The 22,685-nt window shown below is 42.9% G+C and overlaps 1 protein-coding gene across 3 annotated transcripts; it reads left to right on the top strand.

Annotated features, from left to right (window-relative positions):
• The first annotated feature begins 1,500 nt into the window (after positions 1 to 1,500).
• Positions 1,501 to 19,459, top strand: MBD3 (methyl-CpG binding domain protein 3). 3 transcript variants are annotated; one of them, XM_062596090.1, is made up of 7 exons: positions 1,501 to 1,578; positions 9,169 to 9,328; positions 11,120 to 11,257; positions 13,736 to 13,826; positions 14,320 to 14,497; positions 15,715 to 15,912; positions 17,576 to 19,459. In XM_062596090.1, the coding sequence occupies exons 1-6, from the start codon at positions 1,523 to 1,525 to the stop codon at positions 15,905 to 15,907; spliced, it is 816 nt and encodes a 271-aa protein (XP_062452074.1). In that variant the 5' UTR covers positions 1,501 to 1,522; the 3' UTR covers positions 15,908 to 15,912; positions 17,576 to 19,459. The 3 variants fall into 3 exon arrangements, with proteins under 3 accessions (XP_062452074.1, XP_062452075.1, XP_062452076.1); XM_062596091.1 differs by lacking the exon at positions 1,501 to 1,578 and adding an exon at positions 2,231 to 2,324; XM_062596092.1 differs by lacking the exon at positions 1,501 to 1,578 and adding an exon at positions 3,618 to 4,003.
• The last annotated feature ends 3,226 nt before the right edge of the window (positions 19,460 to 22,685 follow it).

Below are 22,685 nucleotides of genomic sequence, written 5' to 3'. Positions count from 1 at the left end.
AATCCTTAGAGGGATGAAATGCCTTTAGGACAAGAGAAAGCTCTGTATTGATTAAAGACACAATCCCCACAGATTATAATATGGAAATATAACAATCTTCTTGTACAAAGCAAATGTAACCCAGCACCTACGGATGCACCCAGCTCTTTGAAGCTGCTTTCAATTTATACTACTTAGTCCAGACAACTTGAACCCAGTGTGCGGGGGACTCTGGGTTTCCTGCTCTTTGGACTTGAATGCGATGCACACATCTGACATCCTTCCTCACGCTCCCTGCTGCTTTCCAAATAAGGGTATTTGAAACAAAAGAGTGAGCACATTAAAAAAAAAAAAATAAGTAAAACTACCAACAGCTTGTTAAACAGATGTAGGCTGGAGGAAGCACTGTAAGTTTAAACAGACTAGATAAGTTTACTGTCAGAAGGAATTAAGTGGTGGCTGGAGTCATACCCGCACGCATCATCAGGAGTGTGGCAAGACTTGCTGATATTCGCGGAGTTTGGGTGCGCTCCAATAGATGCTGCTGCTCAGAAGTACAAAGTGTGATTGCTTCACAGCAGCGGATGCACGCGGGATTCTTAACAGAACCCTGGTATTTCATGCGATTGTTAAAATAATTACTCTGAGTTACTTTTGAGGGCTAGGTTAACTTGCAGAACTTGTTGCTATGCAATATTATAGAGACAGATGTCTTAGTGTTTTCAGAAGACGGATTTTGTAATGGTTGGGAACGCTTGACTGCCATAAAACGGTTGATAAGTCATGTATTATCAAACCTTAGGTTTAAAGATAGTTGGTAACGAGCAGCTGGAGACAGCAGCTGCCTGCTGCGGTGTTGCATTAAGCGATCAGGCGATTCGCAGCGTGTTGCGGTTTGCATTTTCTCATGGTCTACGTGACCATGGCCAACGTAATGGCAGCGGCCAACTAGACTAGTCTTTCCTAGATGGCAGCTGACTCAGTTTCACCGTGTGTCTAGTAAAAAGCCACCTGACAAACTCTTTGTCCAGTTACGGGCAAGACCGAGGAGCACCTGGCCCTTGTGCCACCCCAGCCCCACCTGCCACGGCTGCCCGGCCCGCGCTGGGGCCGCGCCGCCACGGCCCGCGGGAGCAGAGGCAGCGGGTGCTCGGCCCGCGGTCGGGCCCCTGCTGCGGCCCGGCGGCCCGTGTTCCCCACAGCCCGTCTCTGGGCCCACGTCCTGGGTGGCTTCTCCGTGGGGCTGTGTCCAGGCGGGCTCGTCCTAGGTGGCCCGCCCCTGGCCCCGTGTTCCGGGTGGCCTCTCCGTGGGGCCACATCCCCCCGCGGCCTGTGCCCGGCCTCACAAGCCGAGCCAAGCCCGCGGCGCGGGCGGGCCGGGGGCAGCGCGGCCGCGCCGGCAGGGGGCGCCGCGGCGCGCCGCGCCCCGGGGCTGCGCTGCGGGGCCGAGGCTGCAGGGGGCGCGAGCGGGCGGGGAGGAAGGGGCGCGGGGCCGCGCGGGGCCGCCGCTCCCTCACTCCGGCCGGGGCACGCGCGGGGGAAGATGCCCAAGGCGGCGCTGCCGGGACACCGAGGGGGCGCGCGGCGCGCGGCGCTGGGGTGAGGGCGGCTCGCGGGGGGCGGGGCGCTCGGCGGGAGGGGGGCGCGGAGGGGGGGGGGCGGCTCTGAGGGAGCCGCGGGCTCCGCGTGGAGGCCGGGGGGGGGGGGGTCGCCATGGCGGCTCCCGGCGGCCGCGGGCTCGGCGGGGGCGGGTGGGGGGTGTCGCCCTGGCGGCAGGGGAGGAGGTGGCTCGGCGGGGGGGGGGGGGGGGGGGGCGCGCGCGGCAGACCCGCCGTCGCGGTGTGTCCCCAACCCCCCCATCCACGCGGGAAGGGACTATATCGCCGAGCCGCCCGCGGGCGGAGGGATCTGGCCGCCCCCCGCGCCCCTCCCCACGGCGGAGGGGCGGGGCAGCGGGCGTCGCGCCGCGGGTGGGGGGGAAGGGGCGGGGCCGCCTTCGTCAGGGAGGCGCGAGGGGCCGCGGCGAAGGGGGGGGAACGTGCGCGCGCAACAGCCGCGTTCGGGCGAGCGCCCGCGGGGGGCGTGGGGGCGGCTGCCGGGAAGAGCTTCCTCGAGCAGCGCCGCCTCTCGCGGGGGGCGCGCGGGGCCGGTGGCGGCGGGGGGAGGCGCGAGCGGCCGCCGCACGGAACAGCCGGCGGCGGCGGCGGCGGCGGGAGGAGAGCGCGGCGGCCGGGAAGCGCCGGCGGAGGCGGCGGGCGCCGCTCGGTGATCGCGACGGCGGCGGCGGCGACGGCAGGCCGGGCCCCGGCCCTGGCCCCGGCCCCGGCGGAGATGGAGCGGAAGAGGTGGGAGCGCTCGGGCCTCCCGCAGGGATGGCAGAGGGGAAGAAGTGACCGGAAAGTCGGGGCTCCGCGCCGGCAGGAGCGGGGGGCTGGGCCGCGGCCTGCCGTGCGCCCGCGGGAGGCACCTGCCCCGCGGAGGTGCCCGGGCGCGCCGCGGCGGCGGGGAGCTCGCCCCGCGCTTCGCGGCGCCTGCCGCCTGCGCGTGTATTAATAGCCACGGCGAAGGCCGGGCCGGCGGCGCCTTCCCTGCGCCGGCTGCTGCCCTCGGGCCGCTCTGAGAAGCGCGCCGGAGCGCGGCGAGCCCCTGCAGGCGCTTGTGCTGGGGGGCGGGGAGGGCGCCGAGCCCGCTCTGCCGCGGCCGCGGGTCGCTGCCGGCGGGTGTGGCGGGGGGCGAGCGCCGCCTGCCCTCCCGGAGCGTTGTGTGCCGGCGGATCTAAACGGTTTGGGTCAAACGAGGTGTTTGTAGAGTAGCCTGTTAGAGGGAGTAGTAACCTGCCTTCTCGGAGCTCTATCTGTTTCTCTCCCTACATAGTAAGGGTTTGGGGATAGGGTGAAGAACAGAATTTACCTGGTTACAGTCATATTTGTTACTGCAGGTGAAAGTCCTGCACTGCCAGCAGAAATTGCATTAGCCTGTGAATGTTGCTGTTGGGGGGGAGCTTATGGTTGGGGAGCTGCTTGTTCTGCCTGAAGGGTTTCTATTAATATAATTGAATGTTTCATATGGCTGTAGGTGGGCCATATGGATCCTTCCTGCATCCATAAGAGGCAGTTTTCAACGCATCCATGGGCTGTCCGCCACCTAAGAGCGATGTGTGAAGCCTGAGCCCATCAGCGGTTGGGGGAGCGTAGCAGAAGTTAACGTGCTGTCCTTATCTGGCCTTTATTGTCAGTGCAACGTACGCTATCTGCAAGTGTTAGGTTTCATGTTCAAGATCAAGTTATAATTATGAAAATAATGTTCCCTGCTGAGCAGTGTGTAAACCAGCAAATAGTTATCTTAAGGAGTCTAAAGCTGAAAGTTTCTGCTCTCCTGTTGTGGCCTAGGATCTCTGCAGGAGGAAGAGAAGGCCACCTGTAGCTGCTAGAGGAGATGCAGCGGAAAACTTACAAGACCTCTATTTTTCAAAGAACTTATTTTGCTTGTAAAGTTGTGATCTCAGAGCTGAACTTTTTTTTTTTTTTTTTTTTTTTTTTTTTTAAAAAAAAAAGAGGGGCAGAGAGACCAAGTTGCATACTTTTATTTTCAAGTTATAATGGATTTTCCCTTTATCAGTTTGGACTGAGATCAAAGGTATAATGTGGCCATGCTGCAGTAATTTTTGGTTACTGTTGCATTTTGCATTACTTCAGAATGGAAAATATGTGGGTGGCAATTTATTAATACCTCTGCTATTTTTGCCTTTTGTTTACCTGGCTCAGCTACTAGGAACACATAGATACATTAACTGTAAAAATTGCATGCATTGGATTGAGTTGGAAACGGCGCTCGTGTGCAATCACCAGCCTTGAGAACTAACACCAATCTGAGGTGAACAGCAGCCAATACAACTTTTCTGAAGCATTGTTCAGGGCTACTGTGTTTTATATTTGGAAGTTTCCTTTTGTAATCCTAAGTGCTAGAAGCATATGCTTGCTACGCAAAAGTTTGCCTTCTCATGGATATAACTCTGCATCAGGAGGTAAGACAAATGTCTGAAGCTGAATATGTTCAGTGTGTCAGATGTGCCTGTGAATGTGCCTGGTGAGTGGCTGGAGATTAAACTAGTGATGTGGTCCGTGGTCACAAATTTTAGAAACACTCCTAGTAACCTTTTGCTCTCTAGTAGTTGATTGGGCAGAAACTTTCTCAGTAGAATATGTTGTTTTGCCTCTTTGTGACTTAAGATTTGGGAAGATCAGTTTGGAGCTGCTGCGCCAAATTCAGAGTGAGCAAGGTAAGTGCAGGTATAGAGGATTCACTTCAGATTTCAAGAAGGGAAACTTGACACGAGTTTTATGAAGTAGCAGGTTGCCTTTGAAAGAGTTCTGACTGTAAATGCTTTCCTCACTGTTTCCACTTGCAGAAAGGAGCTGCTTTGTATGGCAGTCTTTTCCTTGGTAGTATTTTCTGTTAAAAGCTTGATGTCAGAGTGCCTGAGATGTTTTGGATTGTTGTTCATTTCTGGTTCAGGCAGTTGTGGGCACATCTGCTCTAAACAACTGGATACTCTTTACTGGGTGAAGTCTTTTTTGTTGTGGATTTCTTACCTTTGCAGCACCTATGTAAAATGTTCATAAAAATCTTTAAAAAAAAAAAAAAAAAAAAAATCTGGTCTGAATCTTTTCTCCCCCCCAAATTGTGGAGGAGAATGCATTTCCTGAGAGCATTCTATGCTCTTTCTTAGTTAGTGTGTATTATCCAGAGCTCCTAAAGTGAAACTCTTAACAATTCCTGAGCTAGACCTTATAAAAATTGATGTTTATATTTGGGTTCATTACTCCGTTACAGGACTGCCACTCAGATTTTTATTTATCAGTGAGATGGTATGTTCTAGGAACTTGAGAAGTTTTAGGTGTATAATCCCTTAATTTTTTTTTGTGGTCGGAGACTATTTTCTCTCTCGAGTTACCAAACAAAGAAAGGCTCAGGAGCAGGCTGCATCCTTTCCATGCTGCTACTGGCAGCGGTTACCGGCCTTGGTGTAAGTATTGTTTAGGACAGGTATGGTAGCAAATGACAACTAGTAAATACGGAAAGATACTCTGCCTGTTGGTGGATGAGTAGAGGGCGCCAGTGTACTGAGGAACCTGGAAATATCTGTATGCAAATGTGCCATTAAGTGCATAAAGATGTGAGTTGGGTTATCACAGTAGTGGGTTGAAAAGGTCACCTGGTCCTGCTTATTACTTTACATCAGGGCTTTTATGTGCCTTTATGGGTGGGTGAAAGCTATGAATATGCATGTATTATCCCATTGCAGTTACTGCGTTGGAGTGTGGGAACACCGAGGCAGATTTATGACTTGGTAGGGATACTGCAACCAGTAATTACATAAAGATACACTGCAACCATTAATCCCTCTCTCTATATATATTTTTTTTCTTAGAGAAAGAGGTGTACCTTCAGATAGAAGTATTGTGAAGACCAGGGATATGTAGCATTATGAATAGTCTCTTGAACTGACAGGAGGGTTGCATTCTCCCGGAGGTGAGATAGCGAGATGTGCAGCACCTTTTATGCTATGCTCAGAACTTGTAGGTTTGCACTGTAAGACAAGCCTCTGCTGTAGGAGAGGGCAGTGTGGACTGTAAATACTAAGGTACTTGAGTGAGTTGGTGAAGAGCTGCTTTTGCGGGAGGGAGCACAACTTAAAAAAGAAGGAAACGTTTTTGCGTTACGCCCATCGTCCCTCACTAAGGAAATGAGGTTTTAAAGCATATGCTTTTGATGACCCTATAGACCTAGGTTATTACTATCTCTGTTTCTTTAAAGGACAGACAGCAACTGGGTTGTTCTCTCTCTTTTTTTTTTTTTTTTTTTTTTTTTTTTTTGTCTTTTGTCTTCAGCTTTCTAAGTTCTGTGAATCTGGTGTATGCTAACTGGGGAAAGAAAAATGGGAGGTGATTTCTTTAATGAGGCAGGGGGAGGGGAAAGGGACTGGCCTTGCAGTCGGTTTTCTTAAGAATATAAGATGACTGAACAAAGGGTGAGCTGCACATGGAGAGCAGACACCTGGCAGTGGCTGACTGCTGAATAGGCTGCGATGCATTCATCTTAATCTGCACCAAAAAAAAAAAAAAAAAAAAAAAATCCCTGAATAACAAATGAGGGTTTCTTGGGTTTGGTAATACTGCCCTTCATTTCTGTTTGTGTCTGTTTTGTTAATGCTGAGACAGGCTGTGCAGACAGATAGTGCGTTGTATCTTTTGATGGACAAGCATGTAAAATCGTTTGTGGCTTTTCTGGCAGCGTGGTGAAGTGTAAAAGACCTTAATCCGTGAGCTAAGTATAGCGCACGCACAATAGTAGTACCTGCAGTACAGTTTAGAAGTAGTTGGGTTTTTTTGCAGTTTTGTATCAGAAGTTTCCTTCTGAGTCTCTCAAACCTTTGTATATCAAAAATATTAAAGTGGAAAAAGCCTTCAAATGTTTCACTCTGCAGTGGCAGGAGAGGAATTTCACATTTTGAGCTGGTCTGTGTAGTTGAAGAAAGCACACAAGCACTTTAATGCCTTTCAGATCCCATAAATGCTGCTTCACCCTTTTTGTCTGTTGTGACTTACAGTAGGTATGGAAAAACTCCTGCTGCTCAAGTTTCGTAGGGTTTGGATTTTTTCTTTTCCTGGCTTTTTCTGCTTTTTACTTTCCCAGGTACCTGTAGCTTGCCTCGATGGCTGGGTTGCATAGAGCATGCTCGTGGCACTGGGGCAGCGCTGCCCCAGAGCACACCCCTCAGCGTGTTTGTTTTTACTGAGTAAGTTCACTATTGGCTTTCAGTTGTACCTTATTCCCCTGCTCTGCCGTTGCTCAGGTAAAGCTAGGCATAGTTGCCTTTTTCAGGAGGTGCAATCAGAATAATTTTTTTTCTTTCGACACGTTAGCGCTGTTCTTCTGGGCCAGCTGCCCAAAGAAGAGCCAGGACTGAGTCGTTTCGGGTGTCTTTTTTTTGTAGCTGTCTTCAGTCCTAAGTTGATTTGGAGCAGCTTTTCAGATTTGCTTTAAAATTGTTAGAACACCTAGGGAGCACTACCATCATCACGTGTGAAACTGCTTATTATATCTGTTACATAGTTGTATTTTTGGGGGCTTCAGCCATCCTTAAAAGGCAAGCTTGAAACTACTTTGGTTCCTTTATTTTTTCTTCATGTTTCTGAGTTGTTCTTGGTAGGTAAGACTGAACTGGGCTTTTATCTTGAGAAGGCACATTCATGACCCTTTCATTTAAATATTATCGTCTCTGAGTGTATCTAGCTCTTTTGTTCTAGAAGCTGTCCTGCACTTTTAGATGAGAGAACAAGATGTTTGCCAGCTGAGCACAAACCAGCGTGGAATATTATTTTCAATAAATAATGGTGAATTTCTGCTAAGGCATTAAACTGTAAATTGGCACTGAAGATGCTGGAAGAGGAAGCAGTATCATGTTTTTCACACAGAAGAAACTTCTCTTCTTGACTTCGCTGACAACAATAATGGCTTTGGCCTAAAAGCTATTGGAGTTGGTTTTTCCTCTTTCTGGGTCAAGGCCTATGACTCCCTTTGTATTCTTAAGCTGTGGTTTCCCATTTGAAGTCAACACCCAGTGTCTCTTCCTCTCTGCTCATGCCTGCCGGTGTCATCTTCTGGCCTAAGTATTTGTGCACCTCTATGGTGAACTGGCCCAGCTAAAGCATAACGAGTGATAAAGTGTTTCCCCCTCTTCTCTCTACACCCCAAAGCTGGAATATTTTCCCTGTCTAGTTAGCTGCATCTACATGAATGCTTTCATGCTTGCAGAGCATGTGTGGGAGGGATAGGTGTGGGGCAGAGTAAGCAGCTAGGAGCAACCAGGGCCAGAACCTCTCTTGTTACTGAGACCTAACAGGGGATGTGACCTTATATTTTCAAAAGGAAATTCTCAGTAGATCAAGAACTGAGGGTATTTGTAGGCTAGGGAGGAGGTAAGCTTGCTTCTGTGGGATTTGTCTGAAAAAAAATTATACTACTACTGACCTTTCTTTAAAAGTATGTATCTATATACATATACAGTGAAAAAATAACTGGTATTTTCAGTTATAAAATACCTTTCACCAAACCAGCCTGTGTTTCTGTACGATAGATGTACTTGGAGTGAATTTTTACTGGACTCGTACTAAGGTAGAGTATGCAGGCTCCCTGATTGATACGTAGTGATGTCCTTGGCTTACCAGAAGAGAGAATATTTAAAGATGCAGAAAATACAGAAATAAGAGAAATTAACAGAAGAGGCATTGTTGTGATGCTAAATGAGAACTTTGAATACTTTGTGCTCGTTGTCTGTTTAGTTTTACACTGCAGTCATAGTGCACTGACTTATGTCTGCTTTATGCATGAAATACATATATTCATTTAGCAGTGCTTTTTGTATTAACACAAAAGTTTCTGTTATTATTAAAAAGAATGAAGATGGAGTGTTTTGTATCTGCTTGCCAAGTTGTAGTCTGTTGTGTACGGTCAGATGCTTAAAAAGAATCTCTCTTCTGTTTTTGCCTTTAATGCAGTTTTCTAAGGCTTTGACCTTTACTCTGTTGTTAATTAAACTTTGTAATTCTTTGCTTTGCAGCTTGTCAGCAGCTGACTTCCGTACTTTCTACTTACTTGTTAATACTGTGTTATCCTGAAATAAGGTGTGCAGTGACCAAAGGACTTGTAATCAAGGCTGAACGTACAATTCAAAGAGGAGGGGAGGAGGGAGTCTTGAGACCTTTGTGGTGCTAGTCAAACATCTCACTTCTGTGAGAAGAAGCTGTGCATGAGAATGGACATTTATTATTTGAGACAATTGAGTAATGAGAGCTTTTGTGCAGACATCTTTCATTTCAGTACTTGCATGAATTATGCTATCTTCATTCACACTCTTTGCTTATAAAAACATTTGAGCAAGGTATACACTTGGTTTGTCTTTTCCACAATAATCATGAAAAGGAGTTGACATGAATGTACTAATATCTATCTAGAATTGAATGCGAGCTGAGAAGGGGGGATTTCACTCTTGGAAGTTCAGTGTTTATCTTCTCTCATGGAAGAAATTAAACTTGCCTCTCCTCTGTTTTGGGACTAACACTGCTACTGAAGTCCAGAGTTTTAATTTTCCTCTTTGTTTTTTTTTTTTCTGTGTTGTTTTTTCAGCCCAAGCGGTAAAAAGTTTCGAAGCAAGCCTCAGCTGGCACGTTACCTGGGGAGCTCCATGGACCTGAGCACTTTTGACTTCCGCACAGGGAAAATGTTGATGAGTAAAATGAACAAGAACAGACAGAGGATGCGATATGACTGTTCTAACCAAGCCAAAGTAAGCCTGAGATGCTGTGGAAGCTTTTGCCTCTCCATCTGTTACTGTACTGACCATCGTGCTTCTCAAAACAATGTCTGTGCGAGCATGCAAATTTAACATTTTTGAGCTAATGCTTTAAACTGGAGTAAAATGTCTCTGTTGTGGGGAGTTGGACAAATACTGCGATTTGTTGACTTTTCCACAGTATTGATACCATGAAAATATTGCAGTATTGCGAGATCTTTATACAGAAGGGTTGGAGATAGGGCTGGAATCTGTCTCTGTTCTCTCTGTCACTTGCCAGCCTGTCAGATGGTGGGGGCTAGGGATTTTCATCCCTTCATGGAGACTGCAGTGCGAGAGAAGAGCTGGGATTCCCTTCTCTTCTTTCACCTCCCTGGAATGCAAGATCACCTTCTTTGGCACAGTCTCTTCCAGAACCACAAATCTCCACTTGGCTCCCATGACTATGCAGCAGCTCCATTCTGCTCTAGCATTTTGTTTTGGGGGAGGAGGGAAGAGTGGTGCTGGTCAGCAAGAATGAAGAGGTAATGCAGCCTGCCTCAAGCGAATTTCTAGAGCTACTGGTAGGCCATGCTGCTGTCTCAGCTTTGGCATTGATCTAGAGAGAGAAAGCTTTTCAGGCAGAAAGATGAAAAGACAAGAGCATAGCAAGGCCTCTTTGCAGAGCAGAATAAAGACTCTGTTTTTGTAATTTTGATCGTTATGGTTTAATAACGTTTGTAGTATTACTGTGACATTGGTACATCACCGATCTGGCTAAATTGGCTTACGTCGTTCTTGAGTATTTTTAACAGATACTGGAAACTTTTCAGAACCCAAAAGTTCATTTGGTGTTTGTCTGTGCAACAACACTAGGTTTTCTAATGATATTTTTGAAAGAAGAATGCCTTGCCTCACAGAGACTAGTAGCTCATCCTCACACCCCTCTCCAAGGATGAAAATTCTGCCCAAACATTTCAACAGATGTACGAATAGTTATCCTCAAATTATAAATGTGTAATAACGCAAGTGACTCGGAATATTTGTCCTGTGACTTTGCTATATGTCATGAATAAATGTTAAGCAGACACTATGTCTGCAATCTCAAAAGCAAAGTGTGTCGTAGAGCCACTCCAAGATTTGCAGGTTTGATCTCAGAATGAACAGCACTGTTCTGAAGTTCTCGCTGACAGAAAATGTCATCGTATAGTGAAAACCTAACTGTTATCAGCCGCACTAAAAACTGAATTTAAACTGAGTGAGTTTTTAGCTTTTAGATTTGATGTGCTTTAATTGTTAAGATCTGGAGGTAAAAAAGCAATCAAAATTCCCACTGCGTTGTTGTGTTTATGGGTACCCACCAATGAATTTAAACAGGCTTTTGCAGTGTCTTCTGAATTTGCAAATTGTTCTCCTAATTCTGTGTAGTAACGTTTCTAATTCTTAGAAACTCAGGTTTAGTGATCCAAAAGGGGACTTGTCATATTAAAATGCTAAAGCAAGTTCAGCATTCTGACTTTTAAGTTCTGTCCAAATTAAAATAAACCCGGTATGTGTAAACTATAATGAGAGGAATCAGTATCTTAATTAGAATGTGAAAGAGTGGAAAAACATTGTTAAATTTCATAGATCTGAGCCAAAATTTGAAGATAGTAATGCATTTTTAGCAGTCTAGGCTTGAACATCAGACAAGTTTTCAGAAACATAAATGCTTCTTTTCACCATTATATATCTTTATTAGCTGTTGTAGCATTTATTCAAACAAAAAATAATGTGTATTTTTCTCTTTTTGTTTGAAATTTTTAGGGCAAACCTGATTTGAATACTGCACTCCCTGTCAGACAGACAGCTTCCATATTCAAACAACCTGTCACGAAGATCACAAACCATCCCAGCAATAAGGTGAAGAGTGATCCTCAGAAAGCTGTGGACCAGCCCCGGCAGGTGAGGTTTACAGCTTAGTAGCCACTTTTCTAGAGCGAAGAAACTTTGTTGTTGTTTTTTGGAGGATCACATAATAAAGCAGTTTAATTTTATGACACTGAACAAATGTTCTGTGACAATTTGAAGTGTCTGAGATTTCAGAAACAACAGTTTATAATGCTCCCAGCTTTTAAAATCAGAACAAAAAGCATTTCCAGTATACAGTTAGTGTGCTGTCTGCACTGTTTTGTGACTAGATTCCAACCCTTGTTAGGTGACAATTTCACTGTAGTTAAAACTGCCTTTCCTTGATACTGAATCTATCTACAAATTTAAACAGAAGTCAGAACCACGTTTGCATTGTAATTAGAATCACTGGCAAAGGTTTCAATTGTATAAGGATTCTGTGTTTTAAGAAATCCCTGTTCCAGTGTGGACTGGACTGTGGTGCTTCAGATGTACTAGGAGATGCACCCCTGCCTAGACCTTTTTTTACATTGGTATCTCATTGATAATTAACTCTATCCATATGAATAAGGTCAGAAACTGATTTGGAATGTCATTATTAAGTATAAAATGAAATGTCGTTTTTCTAATTGTACTGTGTATTGCAAAGAAGAGAATACAGTAAAATTAAAGGAAATCTTTCAGCTTAATTTAATCTAGTGAAAGGATGCAGAAAGTGTGCTTAGGAACAAATGTAGCTTTGAAGTTAAGGCATTGGTAAAATGAGGCTTACAAGTTCAAAGCAGTCTTTGGAAGGCATTCTCGTTTCATTAGTATTACCTGAAGCTGACAGCCTGTCACCTCGGCTGAGCTCACAACAGGGATTCTGTGAATCCTCTCCTGTAGTGAGTCCGTCTTTAAAGCTTTTGGAAACTAGGTATTCAGCTTCATTAGTCTGTTCAGACAGTGTCATCTGCATCAGTTATCAGTATATTTTGCACTCTTTCAGTTCTAGTGGAATTAAAATACACTGTATACCAGAAGAAGTATGGTTTCATAAAAAAAAAATCAGCTGATAACTTTACTCCAACTTCAAAGATATCTTTCTGAAGTGAGAGTTAGGATGTATTTGAAGTGTGTGTGTGTGTGTGTGTGTGGTTTTTTTTTTTTTTTTTTTTTTTTTTTTTTTTTTTCCTAAAAGCAAGATGGTGTGGTTTTAGCACCACTTACTAAGGGAGTGGGGCATGTGCGTTTGTAGGTGGAGATGGATAGAGATTCGTATTGCTGTTGAGGGAGAGAGCGATATATGAGCGCAACCTGTATTAGACAGCAGTGACCAGCAGCCGCGCACAAAGATATAAACCGGACCCCTGTAGTTCTGCAGCCCACATTACTACCTGTTGTAACACAGCTGCTTAGACCGTTTGTATTTTCCATGTTTAACCTTTCCTCTTTTTGCTTTTATGACAACATCAGAGTATACACGTGTGTGCATGCATACACATATAATTATTTTTATACTTCGCTTTGTATTATATAGCATGGAATAGGGGAATTCTTGCCTCTTTCTGTGTTATACATCTAAAAGTCTTGTTAAATAGGATCTTTAAAATATTTTACCAGACTATAGTGTATTTTAACCTCTAGTCAGCTGAAGCTAGATGCTTCCACGTTTTTTTTCAAAGCAGTACTCAAATTGATCATGCACTTGGCTTAATATTAATTTATTTGAAAGTCATAGGCTAGAGGATATCCAGCCTGTCTCTTTTGGCTTTGACTGTCCTGATTTCCAGCTCCTGACAAGGAAATAAGAAAAGTAATAGGGATTGTGTTATATTCAGATTTTGGTGGCATGAAAAGGGGAAGTGCATGGACTGGGGTAAATTTTTGGTTTCTCAAAACCTAAAGCTGCTTTCTTGCAGGAGAAAATAGTGCTTTAGCTGTTCACTGATCATTCTTATACATATAGTGAGTTGAACATGCATCTTTTTGTAATACTGTCTGCCTTCCTACCAAAACAAAAGGCTGCATTTGAGTACAAGATTGAGAAAATCTATTCTTTAGAATACCAGGAAGGACTAGGCATGGTGGTTCTTATGAGAAACTATTGCAGAGCAATAAAATGATGCTTTACCATGGAAAGAGCATGAATACAATTTTCACATTCTTTAACTTAAGCTCTGTGGCATATGCAAGACAGCAAAATAGGGATAGTGGTTTTAAAAAGCTGCCCCTTACTATGTGCACACTGAAAAGACAAATGTTGCCCTACTCAGCTCAGAAGCAGAAACGAGCAGTAAAAGTACCAGGCCCTAGCAGAAGAAAAGAAGCCTTTTTCAAGGCAGCAAATCAGGACACAGATGTTGAGATTGATCCTCTGTTACCGGTGAGGATCTTTGGACATATCAGGGCCCTTCTATAGTAATAAATAAAATTGTCTGCACCAGCATGTTTTATTGTTGGGGTTTTTTTTTTTGATAGTAGCAGATGCTTTGTGTGATTGTCGAATCCATTTCTCTGTTTTGTACCAATAAACACTTTCTTTGATGTCAGCTCTTCTGGGAGAAGAAATTAAGTGGACTGAATGCTTTTGACATTGCAGAAGAGCTGGTGAAAACAATGGACCTTCCAAAAGGTTTACAAGGTAATCAGAGTCTGCCCTTAACTCTAGAGGTGGCATTTTGATATCAATCAGTGGTGATTGAACGGTATTGTGTTTGGCCTGCTTGTTCTCCAGTGTTTTTTAGTTGTGTGGACCCTTCTACTTCAGCAGGAACATTAGTACTCTGGCTAGAGACTTGCATGCACTTCGTCCTGAGGGGATACTGAAGCATAGTGAGCAAAGTGGCATAGTTCCTTGATGTTTTTATTTTCCAGAAGCGGTGCCCATTTAAACAACTCCCTTCTGCAAGTTGGGTTTATGTAACAGAATGAGGCATTGATCTAGATTTAAATAACCTTTGAGATGGTTGTACCGAGGTTCTTAGAGGTGTTTAGGACTGAGACTTACGTTGTACGAACTTCTCAAAATGACAATATACAATTTTGCCCATTAAAAATCGAAGCAGTTCTTGTTGTCTTCATTCACTGTTCTTGTGTAATCTTGGTTGTCTTTTTCCCCCCCCCCTTGCATGCAGGGGTTGGGCCTGGTTGCACTGATGAGACCCTTCTGTCTGCTATAGCTAGTGCTCTGCACACGAGCACTATGCCTATCACTGGACAGCTGTCTGCTGCAGTAGAGAAGAATCCTGGAGTTTGGCTAAACACCTCACAGCCACTTTGCAAAGCATTTATGGTGACAGATGAAGATATTAGGTATTACCTAGAAATACCAGTTACTATCTTTTTGGGTGTTTGGGTTTCTTATTTGTTTGTGGTATAATTATATCCTCTTTTTTTTTTTTTCAATGACAAGTTTAAATGTGTGATAGAGGACTGTGGCTGACTGAACTGATTTGAATACTACCTCTTATGAAGGAGAGAGAATTGTTATACAAAATTTTTCTCATACAGACATGTTCTTAAAGCCTGTTATTACTAATTTTTTATTTTGACCATGTTTAGTTGCTCTGAGGTGTCAGGGTTCATACCTACGTTTTTCATGTCAAAGCTGTTACCTTGTGTTAGAAAAGGTATCTGAGTTTGAGTAGCCTTGGTTAAGACAGCCTTAAAGAAGGGTGGAAGAACCCTAAACAGTGCAGTTCTTTTCACCATTGCAGCCTGGTCTAATTAATTGCATTGGGGATTTCAGTTAACATTTTCTGTGATTTACTCTTATGTGTCATCATGGGGCCAAATAAAGCAATAACTGCTGCTGTGGCAGCCAACAAGGATGTAGTTTATTTAAGTGTATCTTGCTTTCAGGAACAGATGACATTGTTGAGTCGTAGTTGGTCAAAATCCAGATTTAAGCAGCTGATAATGTCTTTGTTATATTCGGATCTCTAACTTGAAACCATGCTACTCTGCATCCGTTAACATTGTACAAAAGTAGAAATTGTTTTGTTTGCTAGGTAAATCTTCTTGAATTTACAAGATGACTTTGACCAGGAAAAACTCTCTGTTCATAACTTTCTAATTTCCTGTGGCTGAGATGTCCCATGAGGCACGATTGTTGATGTTTAAACTGTTTTAAAACTTTGGCATAAAAGCAGCTGTAAAATTTAAGATTGTGACTGAAAATGAGAATGAGCAAAACAATGGAAATCAGAAGTTTAATTTTCTGCGATCTCAGTTTTGGATGTCTGAACAGGGTAGGTTAACAGATTTACAAAAAAAAAGGCTTGAGTCAGCTGCTAGATTAGGTAAACTTCAGCCAAAGTTAAAAGGATATTATCAATATTAAGGACTCAGAAAATGCTGGGCAACTTTAATGTGTTTCTTTCAACTTCACTTGCAATATAATGCAGGGTAGTTTTTTTTTTTAAGTCATACTTTCCTACCCAGCCCACGTGCATGAGGGATATAATGATTTCTTTCCCCCAAAGTTGGCAGCTCTGAGAATTAATGTGTGTGTTCATGAATTTGGGCAGGAAACAAGAGGAACTGGTGCAGCAGGTGCGAAAGAGGCTGGAGGAAGCCCTTATGGCTGACATGCTTGCCCATGTAGAGGAAATAGCAAGAGATGGAGAAACTCCTTCAGAGAAAGAAGGAGGTGAGGAAGAAGGGGAAGAAGAGGAGGAGGATGAGGAGCAGGACCATGACCAGGAGATGGAGAATGTATAGTCCAGGTAATATGACAACTTCCTTTCTCACCTTGAACTGTACTGAATAGTGTTTCACTCGGGGCAGGAGTATTTTTAAAGGGAATCTTAGCATATGTTGACAAAACTTTGTTTTTCAACACACGCTTTTAAAAGTGGAGTAGCCAATTTATCAGGCAAAAATCAGATATTCTGAGTGTCATGTCTGGTGAGTGTTTACGTTGTCAGTGAGTATTCTGTGTTGTTTCATCAGATAGGCTAAATTATAGCCAGAATGCGTATGTAAGTACTTGAAAGTGGATCAGTTTTTTAAAATATATTGGTATCTTCTAATGGCAATTCATTTTCCCAAATTTTCTTCCTGTGATAATGAAGAGGATACTGTGGGTGGGCAAGACAGCAACCATCTTCTCATGAGTTCGTGCCCACCCTCCCCCCTTTCTGTCTGGCTTTTACTTTCTTAATGAGCGTTTTCTTGCAGGCTGTGTTAGAGGGCGCATTCATAGAAATTCAACATGATATTTTTAGAAGGCACGTTCGTGGAAGTTCAACGTGATACTCTCAGAAGCTAGGAAGGGTAACTTGACTATTGAAAGAGAGAAGTTACATACGTTATGTGTCAGGAATTTGTAAGATGAAAATAACAAGCACTTTCTTATAATCTGGAAATAACGCAGGTTTAAGATCATTTAACAGTAGTAACTACAGGATTCACAGAAGTGGGCCTTTACATTGTGCTGCATCCCTTGTTGAAAACAGTATGCCCTTTGTGATAATTTAGGTGTATATGACTTCCACTTGTGCAGGGTGCAATGACAATTTTGTTACCATATTTGTAAACTAAAATAGTTTGGAACAGTGAATAATTACTGTATAGTAATTCAGAGCAAAAGCAGAGGTATAATCTTCAACTTTACACATAAGGCCAAACCAATATACACCAAATGAAGTTCTCTTAAATGTTGCATTAGATAGGACAGGGTGAGCTGTGCTGTGAAGCAGGCTGTTCCTTTGCTGTATTAATTTTGAAATAACTCTAGCCAGGAGCACTGTGCATCATCAGTGGAGCTCATGCAACGAGATGAAAACAGAACTCATTGATTTTAATTTTCACTTATTTTAAGTCTTACCATAAGAAAAGCAGTTAGTGTTCTGTCACTGAAATGGGATAGCCAATACTCTTGATGCTTCATTATGTAGATTCCAGCCTGTGGGCAAGAAATGCAAATGGGGGGGGGGGGCAGAAAAAAAAGGCATCCTGGATGAATAGCAGAAGAAAAGCAAAGCTCTTTTTGAAGGAGTGACAGCTGTATATCAGTATCAGGTGGAATCAAGAGTAATTTATGTTCACTAGTCCTTTAAGTTGGAAGTTGATTATAATTGTGATACTTTCTTTGGCTTTTGGGAGACTGTATCTTGTATCTGGGTTCTCTTCAAGTTCCTGTTTTACTGCATGATTAATGGTGGCTTTATTTTGGCATTAAATATCTTGCATTTCTTTCTACTATGAAGGTCTGGCAAGAGTAAAGCGCCAGAATAAATTATCTGCTGAAGGTGAAAAACGGGAGATAAAGAAATGGATATGTTACAGATCAAGACTAGCAATGATACTTTGTCCTTTAAGAGCTCACTTGCTACAAAGCTGTATCATGCCTATTAACTTACTAAGTCTTTTCTCTTTTTCTTCTAGGGAGTTCCATCTAAGAATTCCCAGTATAAACCCTATCAGCAGGGTCAGCACAACTATTTACAAAGCCAAGAGTGTCTGCAGAGTAAATTGCACCAACAATCCAAATGTACCTATGAGCATTTTTGATGTACACTTCAGGAGAACTTGAGAAGCTGATGGTTCATTATTTGCTGGGTAGTTTTGAAGATGGAACTTGACTAAACTCTACTCCCCCTCCTTTTTCTAAAGGGGTAGGGTAATAGGGAATACAAAAGTGGGAGGGAATAAAGGAATATAAAATGATGGGAGGGAAAATACTAGGAACCAAATTTCCTATCTCTTTTTGTGGGTCAGTGATAGGTGATAGGTTTTTCAGGCTTTTCTATCAAAGTACTTTTAACAGTGACCCATAAAAGCAATTTTCTCTCTAATACAAGTGAGAGAGATGTTGTTTCACTCCTTGGCTACTCTGCTGTAGGCTACCTGTTTGTACCAGGCTGTAGGGAGGTCATTTTATGTTGTGGATTGTCATTCCATATGTCAATTCAGGTCACTGAATTTCACTTTCCTCACAAGACCACATTGGTCTTGAAGTGTAGTCTCAGAGATGAACTGCCAGTGCCTCTTCCATCTGAGGCTTGATGTGTAGGGGAAGTTACACTTGAGGAATTGGTCTTATGTCAGTGGCAATCTGTTTCTATAGTTAGTTCCAGCACCACACCGAATGGTTCTCAATATGGAATTCTGTGTATGTCTGAGCATAGCCTAATAGCATTTTGAAGGTAAATATACCCACTCTGTGGTATATTTTGCTTTGGTTTAAGTCTGGTCAGAAGGATCTTCTCAGCTCAGAATGGAAGGATGACTCACCTCTGACCGACAACGAGGAAATTTTCCTCCTTTCTCTTCTGGTGCCAATAACCCTGACCTCTGTTTTTGTGAGTGTGGAGGGAAGGGAATTCATTCCAATAGGTGTGTCTACACTTCTGCTTTCATGTGCAGTAATATTCTGACCTCTTTTAAAAATGCAAAAGGAAAAAGGTTGATTTTTCTATAATTGATATCAAAAAATGAATCTAAAGCTTTTTATTAAGTATTAAATCTTTCTTATTTGCATGTGCAGTGAAGTGACCAGCATTTTGTGTCCAAAAATGAGATGATGTGAAACCTGCCTTAATGTGTTTATAAGTATTTGGCTTCACCATGGGTACCTTGATTGATTCCTCAGTCTCTTCTAGTACGTCTGTGAGCATATTGGGGTAGTTTGTGGCTAAAAACAGATTTATCTCGGAAGAATAGGGAGAGAGGAGGAAGATCAGAGTTTATAGTTTGGAGAATGTGCTGACTAGGTTGCAAAGATTATTTTAGTCTTTAGGGTATCCATTGCATAATTTATGCATGGAAGTCTCAGTTGAGAGTATAGTATAAAGTGGTGGATTGCATATTGTGCCACTAACCAATTGTACAAGTTGTTGGTATCCCAAAACTTGGGGAAGAAAGTAGCTCCCAGAGCCTTTATCGTGTAAGAATGGTTAGCAATAACAGCAAGGGGCCAGGGGAATTACCTGGAAAGTATAATAGCCTTTGGGAGTAGTTCAGCTTAGTGATCTGAATAGGTGTAAGCTCCTTGAAAAACATCCCATGCCAAAGTGATTGATACCGTGTTAACCTTTTTCTTAAAGATGTGAAAATACAAAACCTCTTTGATATTGCTCATTTGGAGTACTGCAAGAAGACTGAATTGTACTTTGCTGCTGCTCTACCAGGTATTGCTTTGGGGAACCCTGCCTGGTACAGCTGCCAGTGAAAACTACTTTCCCTTTTGAACAGTCTGTTACGGTTATGATTCTGTAAATCTGTCCTCTTGTAATTCATTGTGTTGAATTAAATGTTTCTCACAAAGTAGCGATTCTTCTAGTCTGCATCGAGCCCCTGCTTGGAGTTTTTGTGCTAGGCCGCTTCCAGTTACCTCAGTGGAAGAACTCTTCTATTTTTGTCATGGGCTGCGTTCTGAGATTTGGACCTCAGTGTCTGGGACCCAGAAGAAGGGAATGCAGAGTGAAACTTGTGGAAGGCCAGTTCTTTACTTCTGCAGTGTCCTTCCATGTCTTCACTGAGTAAGAGGCTTCCGAGGTGTCCTGTCTAAAGGGCAAGTTGCTGATAAAAGTCCTCTGACTCTTATATCTAGCAGATCATAAACCCATACAGGAGTAGAGCTTTTGGCTATTTTGGTGCACTGAAGATCAAGTTTAAAGTACTGCCAACTTGTCTGCCAACTTTTGCTTTCACTGCATGCACTTTCCCTGTTAGCTTTCTGTTTTCCTTCAGTCTTTTACAAAGTTTATTAATATTTTTCATTCATATGGAGGAGTTGATTGTTAAAAGTACCAAAAAGGGGCCCAAGACTCCTGTCACATTCAAAGAAACTCAGATAACTTTACCTGCTTACCAAGACAGGTAAGTAAATAAAACATTCATTTTAAATTAGCCTGCCTTTTTAACCACATTGGGGCAATAATAAATGGATTGATTTGTCTTACCACAGCTTACTGCTCTGGACATGACTGATGGGCACATAGTGGTTGGCCATCGTTGAATAAATCCCCAAGATGGAGAAAGCAGTTGTTACTTGAGGAATATCTTATTAATGAGATGATTAGTAAAGGAAATATATAAGACAAGTAGATGGTAATTGAATGGAATTTGGGCAAAAACTTGCTAATCTTTGGTTAATATGTAGCAGTTGTTAGATTTGAACATACTTGCAGTGACATTGCCTGTGTTTCAGTCTGAGACCAAGTTCATGTGTGTGGAGAAATACTAGTGAGGTGATGCTTATGAAACTGTTAATTCTTTCTACAGATGGTAATGGTGCCTTTCTGTAACCCTCAAAAATCATAAATATATGCAGTGTAAGGCTGCAAGACAAAACAGCCTTAGGTTTGTCCTGCACACTGTTTGTACCACTGAAGTCTTTTGACTGATTTGATACAATTATTTTTGTAGAAAATAAATAAGCTCTGTGGGAGGCTAATTATATTGAACTAGTTTAATCTTCTTTGGAAATGCTGTACAACCATATTTAACAGTCTTTGTGCATCTTCCCTAGGAGGTAGGCAAGTGAGAGATGTGGCTTGAACCTGTCCAGTACGCTTAAGGTTTTGCATCTTTTTCTGTAGGTAGTAAAGCTTTGGATCTTTGGATACCTACCACTTGAGTTCACAAAAGCTGTACTTCTGCATTGTATCATGCTCTGTCAGCGGTGAGCTTTAGGCTTTAAGTGGAAACAACAACAGCCTGCTTAATCCTAGGGAGCCCTGGTTGGAGGAGACAGGTGGGGGGCAGGGGGGGAAAGAGACTGGTTTGCTTGATGGTCATAGATAGGATGAAAACTTTCAAAATGCAGTTTTGCTCCCCAAAAGTGACCTTTTAAAAAAAAGAGACTCTGTTACTCAAGAGTTCTGACTGTGTTGTGCTGCAAAGCATGTTGGAGCTGTTAAGATTGCTCAATTTTTTTCTTTGTTTTGCAAAACTAACAAAGTTAAAGGGAATTTAATTATTTTCCTGTTTGTGTATTACCAGCATTATTCTTACTGAATTCTAATTGGATAAAATTTTGTGCGGTCAATAAAAATAACGAATTTGCATGGATAGCGGTACAGTCCGGATTTGGCCTGCAGAGCTTTTGTAGATGGTTCTGCTGAAGAAAAAGTTAGCTTGATTCACATCTGAAACTGAACTTGCAGAGCTGGCTGTTGAGCAAGAAAAAGGGAGGAGTCCCCTTGTTTGTAAACTGAGCATATTAGAGAAAACAGGAATGATATGGTTGGACTCTAAAATACAGGCATGGTAAGCCCTGCATGTGGGGTCTTTTCTATTCTCTTTTTTTCTCTCTCTTTTTTTTTTTTTTTTTTTTTTTTGGTGATGAAGGGGAAAAAACATTAAGTTAGAAGCCACTGATAAATATGCACTCTTCCTCTACTTCTCTTGTGAGAGGAGGCTAGCTGAAAGGAGCTTTCCAAATCAAAAACATTTGTTTTCATCAGTAAAATAGTTGTACTTTGGGAACTGACAGCATTCACTTTGTACGAGATGAACACTGCTGAATGAAAGCTTTTAGTCAGTGCTGGTTTATCAGCTACTGGTAGAGGTAATTTTGCTTTTGTGCAAGTCTAACACTGTCCTATTGCTCCTTTCTGTAAACTAAGAAATAAGAAAATGTTGGATGGGAATGAAAGTGAAGGTTAAAAAAAAAAATGACTTGTATTTTGCAGCTCTCTTGTGGAAAGCGATTCTGGTACAAGCTGACTGTGGCAATTTGAGGAATACAGGAGAGAGGCAGCAAACTATCCAGTTAATTATACTAATTTGACCCAAGGAAATTTTTTTGTGCCAATTCGGTGAAACTCAAGACTACATCCACCATTTTTAAAAGACAAAATCTACAGGTGCTACTGTACCTTCTACAGAGCTGCTGTATAATCCTGCTTCTCTATAATACATGTTTTGTAGCCAGATAGTAGTAGTCTCCCTGATTTAAGACCTTCTCTTTTGAATCAGACAAGCTACTAATCTGAAGCTTTCCTCCCACACCTGTTTATTTTGTTTTTAAGGCCTTAGATATTACCCTTATTCTTTTATGCTTAAAGCTTCTGAGCTGGTATTTATTCATCCCTATTTAACATTGTCTTGACTGTCACAAGTTCACTTCGCCTTTATCAAAAAAAGACTTTTTAATCAAAACTTGTAACTGTTCTTTTAAGATCTTTATTGGCCGTATCCATATTTCATCTGTTCACCGTTCAGCGTTAGCTCTGTGGCAAGCGTAGCGGTTCTGTGTATGAGAGCGTTGTAGATAATTACCATGTTCATAGCGGCTGCTGATGAAAGAGGGCAAGGTACCTAACGAGGCAGCTCTCGCCAGGCTTCCAGGCAGCGGTTACCAGTTGGGAGCCGCTCTTGCAGACGGCAGGAGGCCCCAAAACCTTAAAAACATGGCTTTGCCTCCTTTACGAGCAAGGCTGTGTCACCTCCATCTGGGTTCCTCGTACCTTCTGTTCAAAGCCTTCCTCAGGTCTGATAGCCTAGCTACACGCTTAACTCTTCCTTCTGACTGTATGCCTTGTTGCTT

This window comes from Rhea pennata, chromosome 27 (assembly GCF_028389875.1).
Source record: "Rhea pennata isolate bPtePen1 chromosome 27, bPtePen1.pri, whole genome shotgun sequence".
In the NCBI taxonomy this organism is placed as follows: Eukaryota; Metazoa; Chordata; class Aves; order Rheiformes; family Rheidae; genus Rhea; species Rhea pennata.
Note: the sequence above shows the minus strand (reverse complement) of the source record. Positions and strands in the feature narration are given on the sequence as shown.

Coding starts and splice junctions, on each gene's coding strand:
- MBD3 (XM_062596090.1), top strand. CDS start 1,523: ATGCCCAAGGCGGCGCTGCCGGGACACCGAGGGGGCGCGCGGCGCGCG. Junction 1,579..9,168: donor GCGCGGCGCGCGGCGCTGGG/GTGAGGGCGGCT, acceptor TTGTTTTTTCAG/CCCAAGCGGTAAAAAGTTTC. Junction 13,827..14,319: donor CCTTCCAAAAGGTTTACAAG/GTAATCAGAGTC, acceptor CCTTGCATGCAG/GGGTTGGGCCTGGTTGCACT.